This window comes from Berghia stephanieae, chromosome 2 (assembly GCF_034508935.2).
Source record: "Berghia stephanieae isolate SIO BIC M18660-M18661 chromosome 2, UCSD_Bste_1.3, whole genome shotgun sequence".
In the NCBI taxonomy this organism is placed as follows: Eukaryota; Metazoa; Mollusca; class Gastropoda; order Nudibranchia; family Aeolidiidae; genus Berghia; species Berghia stephanieae.
Window position 1 is genome coordinate 59,610,980 of NC_088361.1, and position 14,161 is coordinate 59,625,140.

The 14,161-nt window shown below is 35.1% G+C and overlaps 1 protein-coding gene across 1 annotated transcript in view; it reads right to left on the bottom strand.

The window, feature by feature from the left end:
* Positions 1-13,877, bottom strand: part of LOC144965249 (histone deacetylase 5-like) — a 96,766-nt gene extending 82,889 nt beyond the window's left edge. Inside the window, exons 1-2 of the mRNA XM_078900389.1 lie at positions 13,755-13,877; positions 6,856-6,948 (exon numbers count right to left, since the gene is read on the bottom strand). Coding sequence (XP_078756515.1) covers positions 6,856-6,880 — 25 coding nt within the window. The 5' untranslated portion in view covers positions 6,881-6,948; positions 13,755-13,877. The remainder of the gene's footprint in view (positions 1-6,855; positions 6,949-13,754) is intronic.
* Positions 13,878-14,161: the final 284 nt, after the last annotated feature.

Genomic DNA, 14,161 nt, shown 5'->3' on the forward strand with positions numbered 1-14,161 from the left:
TGAGAGACCGCTGAAACAAAAAAACAAGCAATCTAACAAAAATAGTACAAATGTCAATCAAAATCATAACCTAAAGATATCATAAGCTAAATTATAAATAACCAAGAACAAACAGGCAGAGGATTTACAGGAAAAAAAATATCCCCTGTCAAAAATACAATCACAAACCAAAGAAGCAGGATAGGCTAGTAAAGAGAAGAAGAAACGACATCACTATCGGATCGTACACCCATGCGAACATCATAGGTATATGATTCAAGGGTGATGCTCCCATCCAACCACCCGCTCGACACATTTAGGTCAAATAATCAACGCCAGTAAAAAGAAATAGTAAAAAAATAATAATCTAGAATTACACTTAAATCAAAGGCGAAATTGTTCAAATAGATATTGATGTAGATTCCAATAGCACACGATCAGTGTATACTTAGTTTGAGATCAACCTAAAAGTCTCATCCAGACACAGGCGCGGGTCCATACTAAGAGGTATACATTCAAATGTTAACAAATCGTGATATTAAAAACACAAAAATACAATAAAATATATTAATAGAGAGATGATTTACAAGGGAAAAAATATCTCTCAAAACTATAACTATACGTTTTAATGTTTCCCTCCCAGCCAAGGGCCGCGATCAGGGCCAGGGCAAAACCAAGTAATCTCATTCCAAGACAAAGACAGAAAGCAACTCGGAAAACAGATAAAGGGGACAGAAGACAAAAGACTTCAACAAGATTATGTCGAGATGAATTGGGTGCTTAAAAACGAAATTAAGCCACCCCCCCCCCCCCCCCCCCACACACACACACACAATTAATGAAAACATAAAAAACTAGGTTTATTTCTAATCGTTATGGTAGAAAAGAAATACACTTTCTCACATTAAAATAAAAAGCACGTATTTTTTATCATTTTGATTTTAATTTTTTTTTTAAATGCTAATTAAGTTAAATTGAATGCTAAGCCAAATATACATTTGAGCGCTTGTTTTTTGTTTTTATTTTTATTTCTCAACCGCTTTTGAATACAAGCAGTCCATTTACTATTTTTTTTTTTTTTTAAAGAGGCAACACCCCCCCCCCCCCCCCTCAAAAAAAAAAAAAGACGTGTGTCCCAAATTTCAGAAATACCTAGGAATTCCGGTTAACACGCATTGACGTGGAACAATCTGATTTCATCAAATCACAAGTCACACACACACACACACACACACACACACACACACACACACACACACCTTTTCAAATCAAATAAGATCTTTTACGTGTACATGCCGTCTTTATTGACTAAAGTCAAGTCACCTCCTAGTCGGCGATAGCTGTAGCAAGCAGCAACAATACGCCTGTGTAATTAATGACATAAGACTGATATAATCGACACCACCACTATAATATACATTTGGACATTGGAGGTCTTGAATATGGAGTTTGTATAGGCCCAATCATTAGGATATCGGGAATTGATTACATTCTAGGAAGTAGAATGGCAGTTGCTTGACCATCGATCCCAAAATATATATATATAATAATTAATAAATACAAAAAATCTGGATAGTAAAGGATCACAGAGCCCATAAATACAGTAGTAGTAATAGTAGTAGTAGTAGTAGTAGTAGTAGTAGTAGTAGTAGTAGTAGTAGCAATAGTAGCAGTAGTAGTAGTAGTAGTAGTAGTAGTAGTAGTAGTAGTAGTAGTAGTAGTAGTAGTAGTAGTAGTAGTAGTAGTAGTAGTAGTAGTGGGTCTGAAGTTTCTGATATTAAAAAAAATACAGCCAGAAAAAAGAACAGGTTCAACAATTTCTCGTGTAAAAGCTCGTCCATGCGCCTCGGGGCGTAATGAAGATGACCAAACCAAAAAGCAGTTTGCTGCTATCAGTATCAGACAGAGCATTCTGTTATTGCAGGCGAATTTATATTTAAAAGACGTCACGTTGCAGTTTTTTGGAATTTCGTCAACGAACATGTATACATGGAACGGAACTAAAGTAACATTAAACAGGGCGAATGGAAGTGGACTATAGAACTGTAAAATTCAGAGAGAACCCCCTCCCCCATTTTACACACACACACACACACAAAAAAAAAAGAAAAAAAAAAGTTTCATATGAATCATAAGTACAAGATCTTAAGATGTTCCGAGTCGGTGATAATCTCAAGCGAATAAAAGCGTGACAAATGACAATCATCGCAATTTGTTTTTATCCTGGTACAGTGAAGAGAAAAAATTACTTGACACTTAGGTTTTTCGTAAATTTCTCAAAAGATATCAAATTAAATGTAATGAAACGTACCCACAACATGCTGAATCCAATTATATAAAGGGAATTCAGAAACGATTTTGTTTACTTTTATTAACAAAACACCAAATTTACCAAATGCGAAAGTTTCCAATGTCCTCTACAAGAACTTACTGGTAGTTTCGCTCATACTTCTTGGCACACTTGCTCTAATTCTTTGTTACAAAGCAAAGATTCTCAATGGGATTTGATTTAATTTTTGAGGTAGTATAATTTTAAAATGACAAGTGCCACTACGTAATGGGGCTTTAAATTTTGTGATTTGTCCATTGTCAAAACGCACTCCGTGTTTTAAATGTTTTCAAGCGTAATCTAACGAGAAGAGGGATTGCCAGATTCATTTGCGCGCACTTACTAATAGTACTACTGGACCGATTTCGATCATTGATGGTTCAAAAGGTTCGTCTCGATCTAGATATCTTAATTTCCATGATGTATAATCGTTTGTTTAGTTGTTATTTTTGTATTTTAAACAAATTTTGCAGGTTCCACTAGACACATATAAATAAACAACAGACAACGCCTCTTAACATAGAAAACACATGATCCTTTATTTGTATTACAAAATATGTTGTTTGCCCACTATATCGACGACGAGAGAAGGGTATTAACCCGAATGATTTCATAGTGACCACAGAGACAACGATGTATCGAGACGCGAAACGTCTGAGGTGACAATATGGTTTTAATAGCAGACGATGCTTATCTATGTCAGGTGTCAAGGTAAACATATTCTCGCTCATACTCATAATGTTTTTATTTAATACAATTGAAATTTGGCACGGGTTTTCGCAGCTTTCTATATTCAGATGTGATTTCTTCTCACTGAATTCCCTCAGACTATAAACGTTGTGTATTTTATTTAAACACATACCATCAGTACACAAATGCCATGATTACCGACTTGACATTGAACACCGACATACGGAAGGAGCCCCTAAGTTTCACGTCTCCATATTTTTTTTAGGCTCCAGTGACAATTTCATATAAGCGCGCGCGCGCGCGTGTGTGTGTGTGTGCGCGCGCGCGTTTAAATGTGCGGGCGGACGAGGGGGTGGTGTGGTGGATAGGGGCAAAGGTCCTCCTCGAGATCCTCGGGTTAGAATCCCGCTTCCGGCATCTCATTCCATCTCTCTCTCTCCCCTCGAACAGGAGATGCAATAAATTTTGCTAACGTTGTCTTTTACTGTGGGTGACATCTGCCTTATTTCAAAATGTATTTGATACACCCCACCCCCTTTCTCAACGAACGCAACATACGGTAATTTAAAAAACAACAACAAACCCAAACTCCGAATAAAAGGAATTTTATCACTTAAGATATTAATTACATCGCCGTTTGAAATTTTGTTTTGACCACCTCTCCCATAATATATACATACAAAAAATGATAATTATAACCTTATATAAATAATCTGCAATCAAAACTGTGAATATATCTAAAAATAAACAAACAAGCAAAACAAAGCACAAACACGATCAATCGATGAGACGCGTTTATTGAAGTCTTGCAGCACTCAAATATCATTCAGAACAGACGATAAAGCACGCGGCTGCTGATTAATGTTGACACTAAAATAGTCTGCAACGATTACACTTCAAACACCCCCCCCCCCCAAAAAAAAAAATAACAAAAAAAAAACAACCCAAACTCCATCCATAACAAACAGGTATGTGAGTGTGTGTACGTGAGAGAGAGAGAGAGAGAGAGAGAGAGAGAGAGAGAGAGAGAGAGAGAGAGAGAGAGAGTATGTGTGTAGACGCGTCTGTGTGTTTACAATATTTAATGAAACAAAACCATTTTCTGATTACCTTGCAAAACTTAAAAATGCCGAATACAAATTAACAAATCACTAAATGAACAAATGAAATAGAGACGAAAATGATGATGCGTATATGAACCAAGTCTCTTTCTGTAAGAGTAGAGTGATCTATCAAACAAACAACAAACAATGTTTTTAGAAAAAGAAGAAGAAGAAGAAGAAGAAGAAGAAGAAGAAGAAGAAGAAGAAGAAGAAGAAGAAGAAGAAGAAGAAGAAGAAGAAGAAGAAGAAGAAGAAGAAGAAGAGCAACATTATCACCAACAACCCAAGAAAACCAAAAATAAAAGCAAAACACAGCGATGCAACAAGAGGACGTCATTCATATCCATAATCTACGATTTCCACGTTTTACAAATGTATTGATTTTGTCTCTCCTGGTGACGGTCTCATGACGAAGCATTGTCTTCTGGAAGATTGTCTGTCCTCTTGACAGTTGTTTTTTTTTTCTTTTTTTTTTTCTTTCAGTCTCCCTTTTTCTTACATGATTTCTGCTCTGTTGCCATGTTTTGTCTTCTGTTTTCAATCGGGACTGTGATTATTAGCTCGTCTGAATATTCTCAAAACACGAATTCTTTCCATACTTGATGTTGACGACAATAATGACAATAACAATAATGATGATACTACTACTACTACTACCGAACTACTACTACTACTACTACTACTACTGAACTACTACTTTTACTACTAATACTGAACTACTACTACTACTACTACTACTACTACTACTACTACTACTGAGCTACTACTTTTACTACTACTACTGAGCTACTACTTTTACTACTACTACTACTACTACTACTTTTACTACTACTATTACTACTACTACTTTTATTACTACTACTACTACTACTACTACTACTTTTATTACTACTACTACTACTACTACTACTACTACTGCACTACTAATTTTACTACTACTACTACTACTACTACTACTACTACTACTACTACTACTACTACTACTATTACTACGAACAAAGAACGACAATAACATGAACAACTCAAGAAAACCAAAAATAAAAGCAAAACCACAACGATGCGATAAGAGGATGTCATTCAGATCCCTCCATGATCTACAATTTCCACGTTTTACAAACGTATTGATTTTGTCTCTCCTGGAAGATTGTCTGTCCGTTTGACAGTTTGTTTTTGTTTTGATTCGTTTTTGTCTTTCTTTCTTTCTTCCATTGATTTCTGTTCTGTTGACGTGTTTTGTCTTTGTAATTCAACCGAGAGTGTGATTATTAGCTGGTCTGAATACTCTAAAAACACGAATTCTTTCCCTAATAATCAACATTATTGTATTTTAACATACAAGATAAATACTACTACTATGCTGATGTTGACGACAAAAATAACAATAATAATGATGATAATTATAATAATAGCACCCAAGGCAAGAGAGAGAGAGAGAGAGAGAGAGAGAGAGAGAGAGAGAGAGAGAGAGAGAGAGAGAGAGAGAGAGAGAGAGAGAGAGAGAGAGGGGGGGGGGCATCAATATAATAAGATGGAATAAGAGGAATGTCAAGCATCTAATATTGAGAATAGGAAAAAAACCCTCAAGCTGATATTATTCATTTTCTTTCCTCATTTCAGACACAGCTACTAGTTTTTTGTCTTCACTTTACGCGTTGCTTTATCAATTGATTAAAGGTCTTTTCGGGTTCATAGATGACAAATCATGTATAATAGATAAACGTTCCTACTCAACATACATCAATCATTCTTTTCATCTCATCATACACAAAAACATATCCGGTGTTCACAAAAATACGAGACACTTTTTGTTGCTTGATAGTAACAAAATGAATATCAAGTGAAAGTTCTTTTTAAGTAAAATTAACAAAATCGTCAGAATGACCTTGTTATTGGTAGCAATAAAAGGAATATTCATTCAAATCTTTATCATGAAGAAAATAATTCTCTATAGAGCACATTGTTTGCGAGCGTTCTTTGGCAGGGAAAGATGAGAATTCATTTCACTGAAAAACGCAGACAGCCAAGGTTAATGTTGATTTTTACATCCAGCGTTTAGAAAGCAAAATTCTGTCAGACTCTCGGGTTTTATTCCAAATAAACAATTTCATATTACAAAAGCATAGAGCAATCTCATATACCAGTAAACACACACAAAAACATTTTTTAGCATTAGCATTAATCTAAATTGACACACAGTGGAGGCAAGAAAGCCACGCCACTCGGACAGTTTGTCCAAATGTTAACTATGCAAACCACACAGGTTTACTATCAAAGTGTGCGTTCAATTAAAATACTCAATATTTCTATGCGCATGATCAACCGTACTTTCACAGTACATTGTGTAACATTTAAAGTTTATAGTTTGATTGAGCAAGTCTAGCGAGAACTAATCTTACAACTAGAGGTTGAAAAATAATGACAAAGAGAAGAGTAATCTTCTTTCATTCTATTGTTTTAAACAACCATCTATATTTGTCAGAGCAGGCTTAAGGGTCTGTCACAAATCCGGCATCTTCTAGTTAACTATGATGGAGTCAAACAGCTGAGAAAATACAACCGAGTCAATTGCAACAGATTTAATATTTAGAGGAAGGTCTAACCAGTATAGCTCCTTAGTCACAGACATGAATCAGATTCTGATCCAACTAACATACTGTTGTGTTGTATTTCGTTTTACCCTGTATACGTCTACTTTACAGATATCAACCTTTGGTTTCTTTGTAAATTTTAAGTAATAATCAAAAAAGGACTTACACTGTTGATAATTGTTGGAGGTCATGATCAGATAGAAGATGCCACACTCCTTATCATACCGGTGTTACAAACATAAATCCATGAATCTATATCCTGCAAGAGAGTTCAGAAAACAAACGATTAATTTTTTTCTATTAACCGATACATTAAACTAATTAATAGAATTGATATTAGATGGAGTATCTTCTGAGACATTAATAATGTAATATTTTATCCCGAGAACATCAAAATCTATTTCAGAATAGTAACAATAACATACTCATAGTTTCAGATCGTTATCACTTACCACTAGTAGTAAAAGCAAAAACATAACTTTTAAAGCCATTAATAAACCTCATATAAATGAAACACTACAATCTACCCTGGGATACAGCAGTAAAAAATTCCCCAAAACAATTTGCTGTGGTTAAACATTGAATACAAAAGATATTCAGTAATTAAACATGCAAACTGATTTTTAAACAAAACTGTTTTCATTCATCAATGAACTTACTTCTACTCATTCTTCCAAATCATTGCAATCTTACATTTCAAAGATAAAACAAAACTTGGTATTCTTAATGGTATTTGTTGACCTAATCGGATGTTAACGAATTACATTTTTAAAATAATTTGAAATATGTAAAGTTGTACCATTCTTATAGGTGTAATATGATGTAATAAGGTTTGTTTATTTGCTTTCTTAAAAAAACAAAAAACAACATGTGTTAAGAAATTAGAACCCTTTCTGATTTTGTGGTAATTTTACTTAAGTCTTTATTTATGGTTCAGCACAATTTTTTCATAGATCTAATCACTAGCCTGTAAACTATTTCTATTAATCATATATGTTTTTAACTCCTCTTGAAAATGGTCAAGATTTTAAAAATATGTTCAAGCAAGGATCCTATTTTTCTCACTTGACACTCACAATTGCAGACTCGACTCTGTAGGACTCCTACAGCAATTCCAATTTGAAATTCAAGGAGTTTTCAATGAGTTTCCAATGTGATTTTTTAAAATTCAAGGATTATATTGATGTAAAGCACCAGTGAGCAATTCTAAATTGGAACTATAATGCTATATAAATTCATTATATTATATTATATTATTAAAACAGTGAATTATCCATTCGACGCTAAGTTTCTCCGCGAGTGGAGACAACCCAACTCAAGGGCCTCAAATTCACTTTTTTCTTCATCTTAGTTGAAGATATCAATGCATATAATATGATTGAACAATAAATGTCATGGTATTCAAATACTCTGCTTTTGCTGCCATTTTGTCAGTTATTTTCTTATTTTCAAAATCTGAAATGGTGATGTGGTCGTGGTTGTAGAAGTGGTGGTGGAGATGGTGATGTGGTGCTGGTTGTGGTAGTGGTAGTAGGGATGGTGACGTGGTGGTAGGGATGATAATGTGATGGAGATTGTAGTAGTGGTGGTAGGGACGGTGATGTGGTGGTGGTTGTAGTAGTGGTGGTGGGGATGGTGATGTGGTATGGTTGTTGTAGTAGTGGAGGTAGGAATATTGATATGAGGTGGTTGTAGTAGTGGTGGTAGGGATGGTAATTTGGTGGTTGTTGTAGTAGTGGTGGTAGGGATGGTGATGTGGTGGTGGTAGGGACGGTGATGTGGTTGTTATAGTATTAGTGGTGGCAGGGATGGTGATATGATGCGGTGGTTGTAGTAGTGGGGGTAGGGATGATGTGGTGGTGGTGGTTGTAGTAGCTGTGGCTGGGATGGTGATGTGCTTGTGGTTGTAGTAGTGGTGTTAAGGATGGTAACGTGGTGGTTGCAATGGCAGTGGTGGTAGGGATGGTAATGTGGTAGTGGTTGTAGTGATGACGATGTGGACAGTGATGTGGTGGTTGTACTACTAGTAGTGGTGGTAGGGATGGTGATATGGTGGTGGTTGTAGTAGTGGTGGTAGTGATCATTACGACATGCTGGGGGTGATCATTGTAAGCAAGATAATGAAAATGATGTGGTAGTGGTTGTAGTAATGGTGTTTGTAATGATGCGATGTGGTGGTGGTGGTTGTAGCAGTGACAGTGAATTGGTGGTGGTAGTGATGATCATGATGTAGTGGTGGTGGTTCTAGCAGTAGTAGTAGTGATAATGATGTGCTGGTTGTGGTGGTGGTAGTGATGATGATGATGATGATGTGGTGTTGGTGGTGGTTGTAGTAGTGGTGGCAATGACAATGATGATGAATTGGTGGCGATTGTGGTTGCAATTGTGGTGGTAGCGATGATGATATGGTGGTGGTGGTGGGTGTAGTAATGGTGGTATTAATAATGATGTTGTATTCATGTTGGTAACGGTGGTGATGGTAGTGTTGTGGTTGTAGTAGTTGTGTTACTGATGATGATGTTGTTGTGGTTGTAGTACTGGTGATCTAACAAAATTCAAGTTTTCTCCTAAAATGAAATTCAAGGAGTTTTCAACAATATTTTCTCAGTAATATCAAAATCAAAGAGTTTTCAAGGAGTCTGTGAATTTAATGAGGCTGCAGGTACCCTGACTAAGGCAAGCCTTTGGTTGATTATCAGTGTGTGTCTCAGGCTTGGGACGTCACAAAGAGAGAGAGAGAGAGAGAGAGAGAGAGAGAGAGAGAGAGAGAGAGGGAGAGAGAGAGAGAGAGAGAGAGGGAGAGGGAGAGAGAGAGAGAGAGAGAGAGAGAGAGAGAGAGAGAGAGGAGAGGGTATACATAAAGTGTTTTTGTAAGTGCTATGACACAAGTGGCAGTGGTGAGACAGAACCGCAAGTACCTATCATTTCCCCATGTTTAGTAACACAAGCCGTGTTGTAGGTGAAAAGTAATTTTACACATTATTATCATTATGTTATTTGAACTTGTTTGTTGCTTTAGGTCTCTTCCAACACAATTGAGGTTATATGAGAGACCGCTGAAACAAAAAAACAAGCAATCTAACAAAAATAGTACAAATGTCAATCAAAATCATAACCTAAAGATATCATAAGCTAAATTATAAATAACCAAGAACAAACAGGCAGAGGATTTACAGGAAAAAAAATATCCCCTGTCAAAAATACAATCACAAACCAAAGAAGCAGGATAGGCTAGTAAAGAGAAGAAGAAACGACATCACTATCGGATCGTACACCCATGCGAACATCATAGGTATATGATTCAAGGGTGATGCTCCCATCCAACCACCCGCTTATTTGAACTTGATTTACTGTCAAAATGATATGACATGCTAGATTTTCCCTGTAAAATCAATACAATAAATAATTTACTTAATGGCTCTAGTCTATATATAGAAATGAACTGTCAAAAAATCAATAATATACACATAAATACATTATATCTGAAACTTTTTGATTTTAAAAGTAAATGTCAATCATTTGAGAATTAGTATTTCAAATGTCAAAAAGTCCAACTTGTTCAAATTCTAATAAAAACTGCTCTCAATCACAAAGCTAGTTTTCACATTGAATGAACAAATTTGACAAATTTACAAAGCTTCCATCGCAGTAGCTGGCTCTGAGACGAATGGTCTGTCAACTCTTGGCATCTCTATACACCAATTAACACTAGAGTAAAAAGCCACTTCGTGTCACATTAGTTGCTCAAATAGTCAATGATAACAAAAAATTAAAATCATTTAAAAAAAAATTAAATCCTACCTTTCCAAACAGTTTAGAAATGCATCTGCTTCATCCATAAAATATATTCCAAACTATTAGGTTGTTCAATATATTGTCTTTTCAGGATATTTCTGAATTCATGCATTTAATTTGGTATCTAAGAAAACATCATTCAATTGACATCATTGATGCCTAACAAGCTTTCTACTTCAAAACATCTTTGAATAATATTTGGAAACTGTAAAGCTTCTTTAATTCACGAGTCAGCGAAAATAAGTGCAAACTAAACGTTATATCTAACTGGATAAAGCAAAGTTTGATAATTGAATTTTTAACGACTGAGGAATGCTGTCCTGTGGATATTCATAAATGACGGTACTGTAAGAGGTTTATGGTGATGTTACAGTTCATCCCAGCAATGTGAGAAAGCGATTCAAACGTCATATGTAACATAAGACAGAAATCAGAAATAAGGGTGGAGTATCAATACCAAGTTGATGAATCGATCAAAAGAAATCGATTCATCTCACAGCAAGATATTTCATAAACAACTGATATTTCTTTTGGCAGTGTAAAACCACATTATTAACAGCATATTAAGATATTCGAAGGTCTGCATTAGGTGGGTAATTCAAATTGTGAGAGAAGAACTAAAACAGAAAAGAAAGGATATTTGTAAAGAAGTTTTGAGGCGGTGCTTCTCGACTACTAATGATTTTTTTATAATTTGCAAAACTCAAGCGAAAAATTCAGAGGAAACATTATGCATTGATGACAAAATTCGTTCAGCAATGGCTTCTTGGCTCAGGGTGAAGTCCTCAGATTTTTTCACTGATGAGATGCAACAACTAAGCATTGGCACTTGTATAGACATGTGGGGATATTCTTGAAAAATAAATAATTATGAAGTTGAAATCCCAAAATGTCATTTGGTATATGATTTGTCTGCATACTGCCGTACATAATTCCGAAATTTCAAAAGAGACAAAGTATATTGAACAACTAAATATAATAAAATTGTTGATAAATTGCAAAGGTTTGGAAATTATTTTCACTTTTAAATTTTAGAATTGTTCATTTTCTCCATATATTATATACAATCTAAGCCAGTATGGGGGTCGCCACTAAATTGGGAAAGCCGTTTTATTGAGAACGGAATTTTTTCTATATAAATATAAAAAGTCTATAACTTTTCCAATTCCAAGCCGTTTAATTGAGGCGGTCCGCGCTGCTTAATGGGGCTGAAATTTGATAATGACCATCCCCATTAAGAGCATTTTCATTTTCAATCATTTAAAATGATGGTTCTTTATATGTAAATTAGGCTAATGGCGCAGTCAACTGGGTGTGTGTTTGTAACGTTCATTACCGAGGTGTGAACAATAGAATTTACCTGTATCCCCTGTTATTGTCAATCCGGTTTGTGGCCGAACGTTCGTCATAGTCACCACAGAGATATGAACAATAAAATTTACCTATGTCATCGACTGCCATTGTCTAGACTCACTCATCTTTCAAGTCATGCTTTGAATATGTTCGCGTAATTTTACACATCAAATTGTATTTTTAATAAACAACTCTTTTGTATCAAAATGATAAATACTATTTACGGATCTAGTATTTAATTGCTATTCCCAATTAAGCGGGATCCATGAAATTGAGCAATTTTTCAGATTTACCAAAAGATTTATCCCGACATATTACTGGCAATACAACAAAGGATTGTTTAAACCTCGTCATAATCACTTTTCATGCCTCTTATTGCAACAACGTTTATCAGACAGTGACAATTCACGTCTTAATGAAAACCTCTAGCAATGACGAGATATGAATCTACTGCACAAAAGAATTATCGAATAACGGTTGCATGAGTAAGGAACGGATTAAGAATATATTGTCTACCCATTCGTCTCATTGAACAAACAAACCATTTGGTGGTGACAGTCTTGAACAAGCAAAGCCATCACTCATTACCCTTTGCACCAGATCAGTTTTCCTGCATCGTGGCCATTGACCATAGCAGACAAGAGACGGGGGCTTAGCCATTGACCCATGACCATGAACGTGACAATCATAGTCTATTTAATAAATTGTTTCTTATCATGTAATCAAATATAGGAATGTATTTTATTATAATAATCAGTTAATAACTTACTTTATAAGGCTAATATAAATAAATGATCTCTATGAGATCTAAATGTGGTGGCTATATTATTTATTCAGAAAATCGATCAAATTTATCAAGTCTCATTGCACTTGTTACCACTGTCACCTTCTTCAAATACATAAAATAAAGCTGTTCTACCAAAACAAACCAAAATTTGTAAATAATAATAAAATTTGGGGTTATGATATTGTCACCTCTAATGGACAACTGAATTTATGTCGACTAAATTTGTGATAGGGTGACTAAAGTGGCACGAAATGACACTTCACCCTCATCTCTATTAACAAAAAATAAAAATAATACTACCAAAGTAAAGGAAGAGCAATCTTTATATATTATATTGATAATAATGATTATGATGATGATGATGATGATAATAATAATAATAATAATAATAATAATAATAATAATAATAATAATAATAATAAAGTTCCTAATTGTCCTAATAGTAATAGCGTTGGTCCCATACAATATAGCTCTGGGATCACAACAGACATGGCATGCAATATATAATATACAATGTGATATCCAGTCATATCGATCCATCAATTGCATAATTAAAAAAAATAAAGTTATTATAAAAAGTGGTTGGTAAAAAACAAAACTTTTGCATATAAAAAATAGTTTGTGGTATATTATTTTATATGATAGACCTGATACTATGTATTTATTGGAGTCTACAACTACAACAGCCCATAGACATCATCGATACACAACTCATAACACACTTTGATCCTCAGTCAAAGTGAGTCAAGCGAATCTCAACTTTTGTGTTGATCAATTCCACTCCCTAACTTTCGTCACTGAATTGACTGAACGAAATGAAATGATACGGAGAGGTCAACCTGATAGGTGATAATGATATTTTCATATCCTTTAAAATGTTTGCAAACGGTGGTTAAGACAAATAAAGTCTGACGCATTCCATTCATTAGGAACTAAAACAATCTTATTTTTGTGAACCGAGGAGAGGCTGGGACTAAACTGACTGACTGAGAGAACGAATGTTGTGTTTACCAAGTCGACGAGGGTGTTGCGAGTTGCAGAGAAGTGAAATAGCAATCGAATACTAATTCTTACAGATGTGTACTCTATTAATCATTATGGAATTAACTATTTATTTGCACTACTCTTACCGTGGGTCCAAAAGAACTGCACAAACCTGTTGAATTTTATCCCCACTTTACATTCCAAAACGTTCACAAACTAAACTCTTGTTACTGTTCGCCATTACTGACATTATCACGTGGTCTCCTCCATCCAATTATAGTTTGAGCATTCGTCTGAGCCAAAAATAGTAACTAATACATCGAGGCCTCGATAAATCGACGGTCAAAACAGCTAACCCCAACCGACCCCGACCGACCCCTCCAAGAATCTGTACCTAAAATTAGACACCGAGATTACGCAACAAAATGACGTCCACTTGTGTCCTCAAGCGGGGATAAGTGATTTTACTGAAGGGATGACTGATGATATTGATACGGAAATCTGATTTGATACTTATGAGATGGTTTTCGGGTAGACAAAATTCCTATCGCCT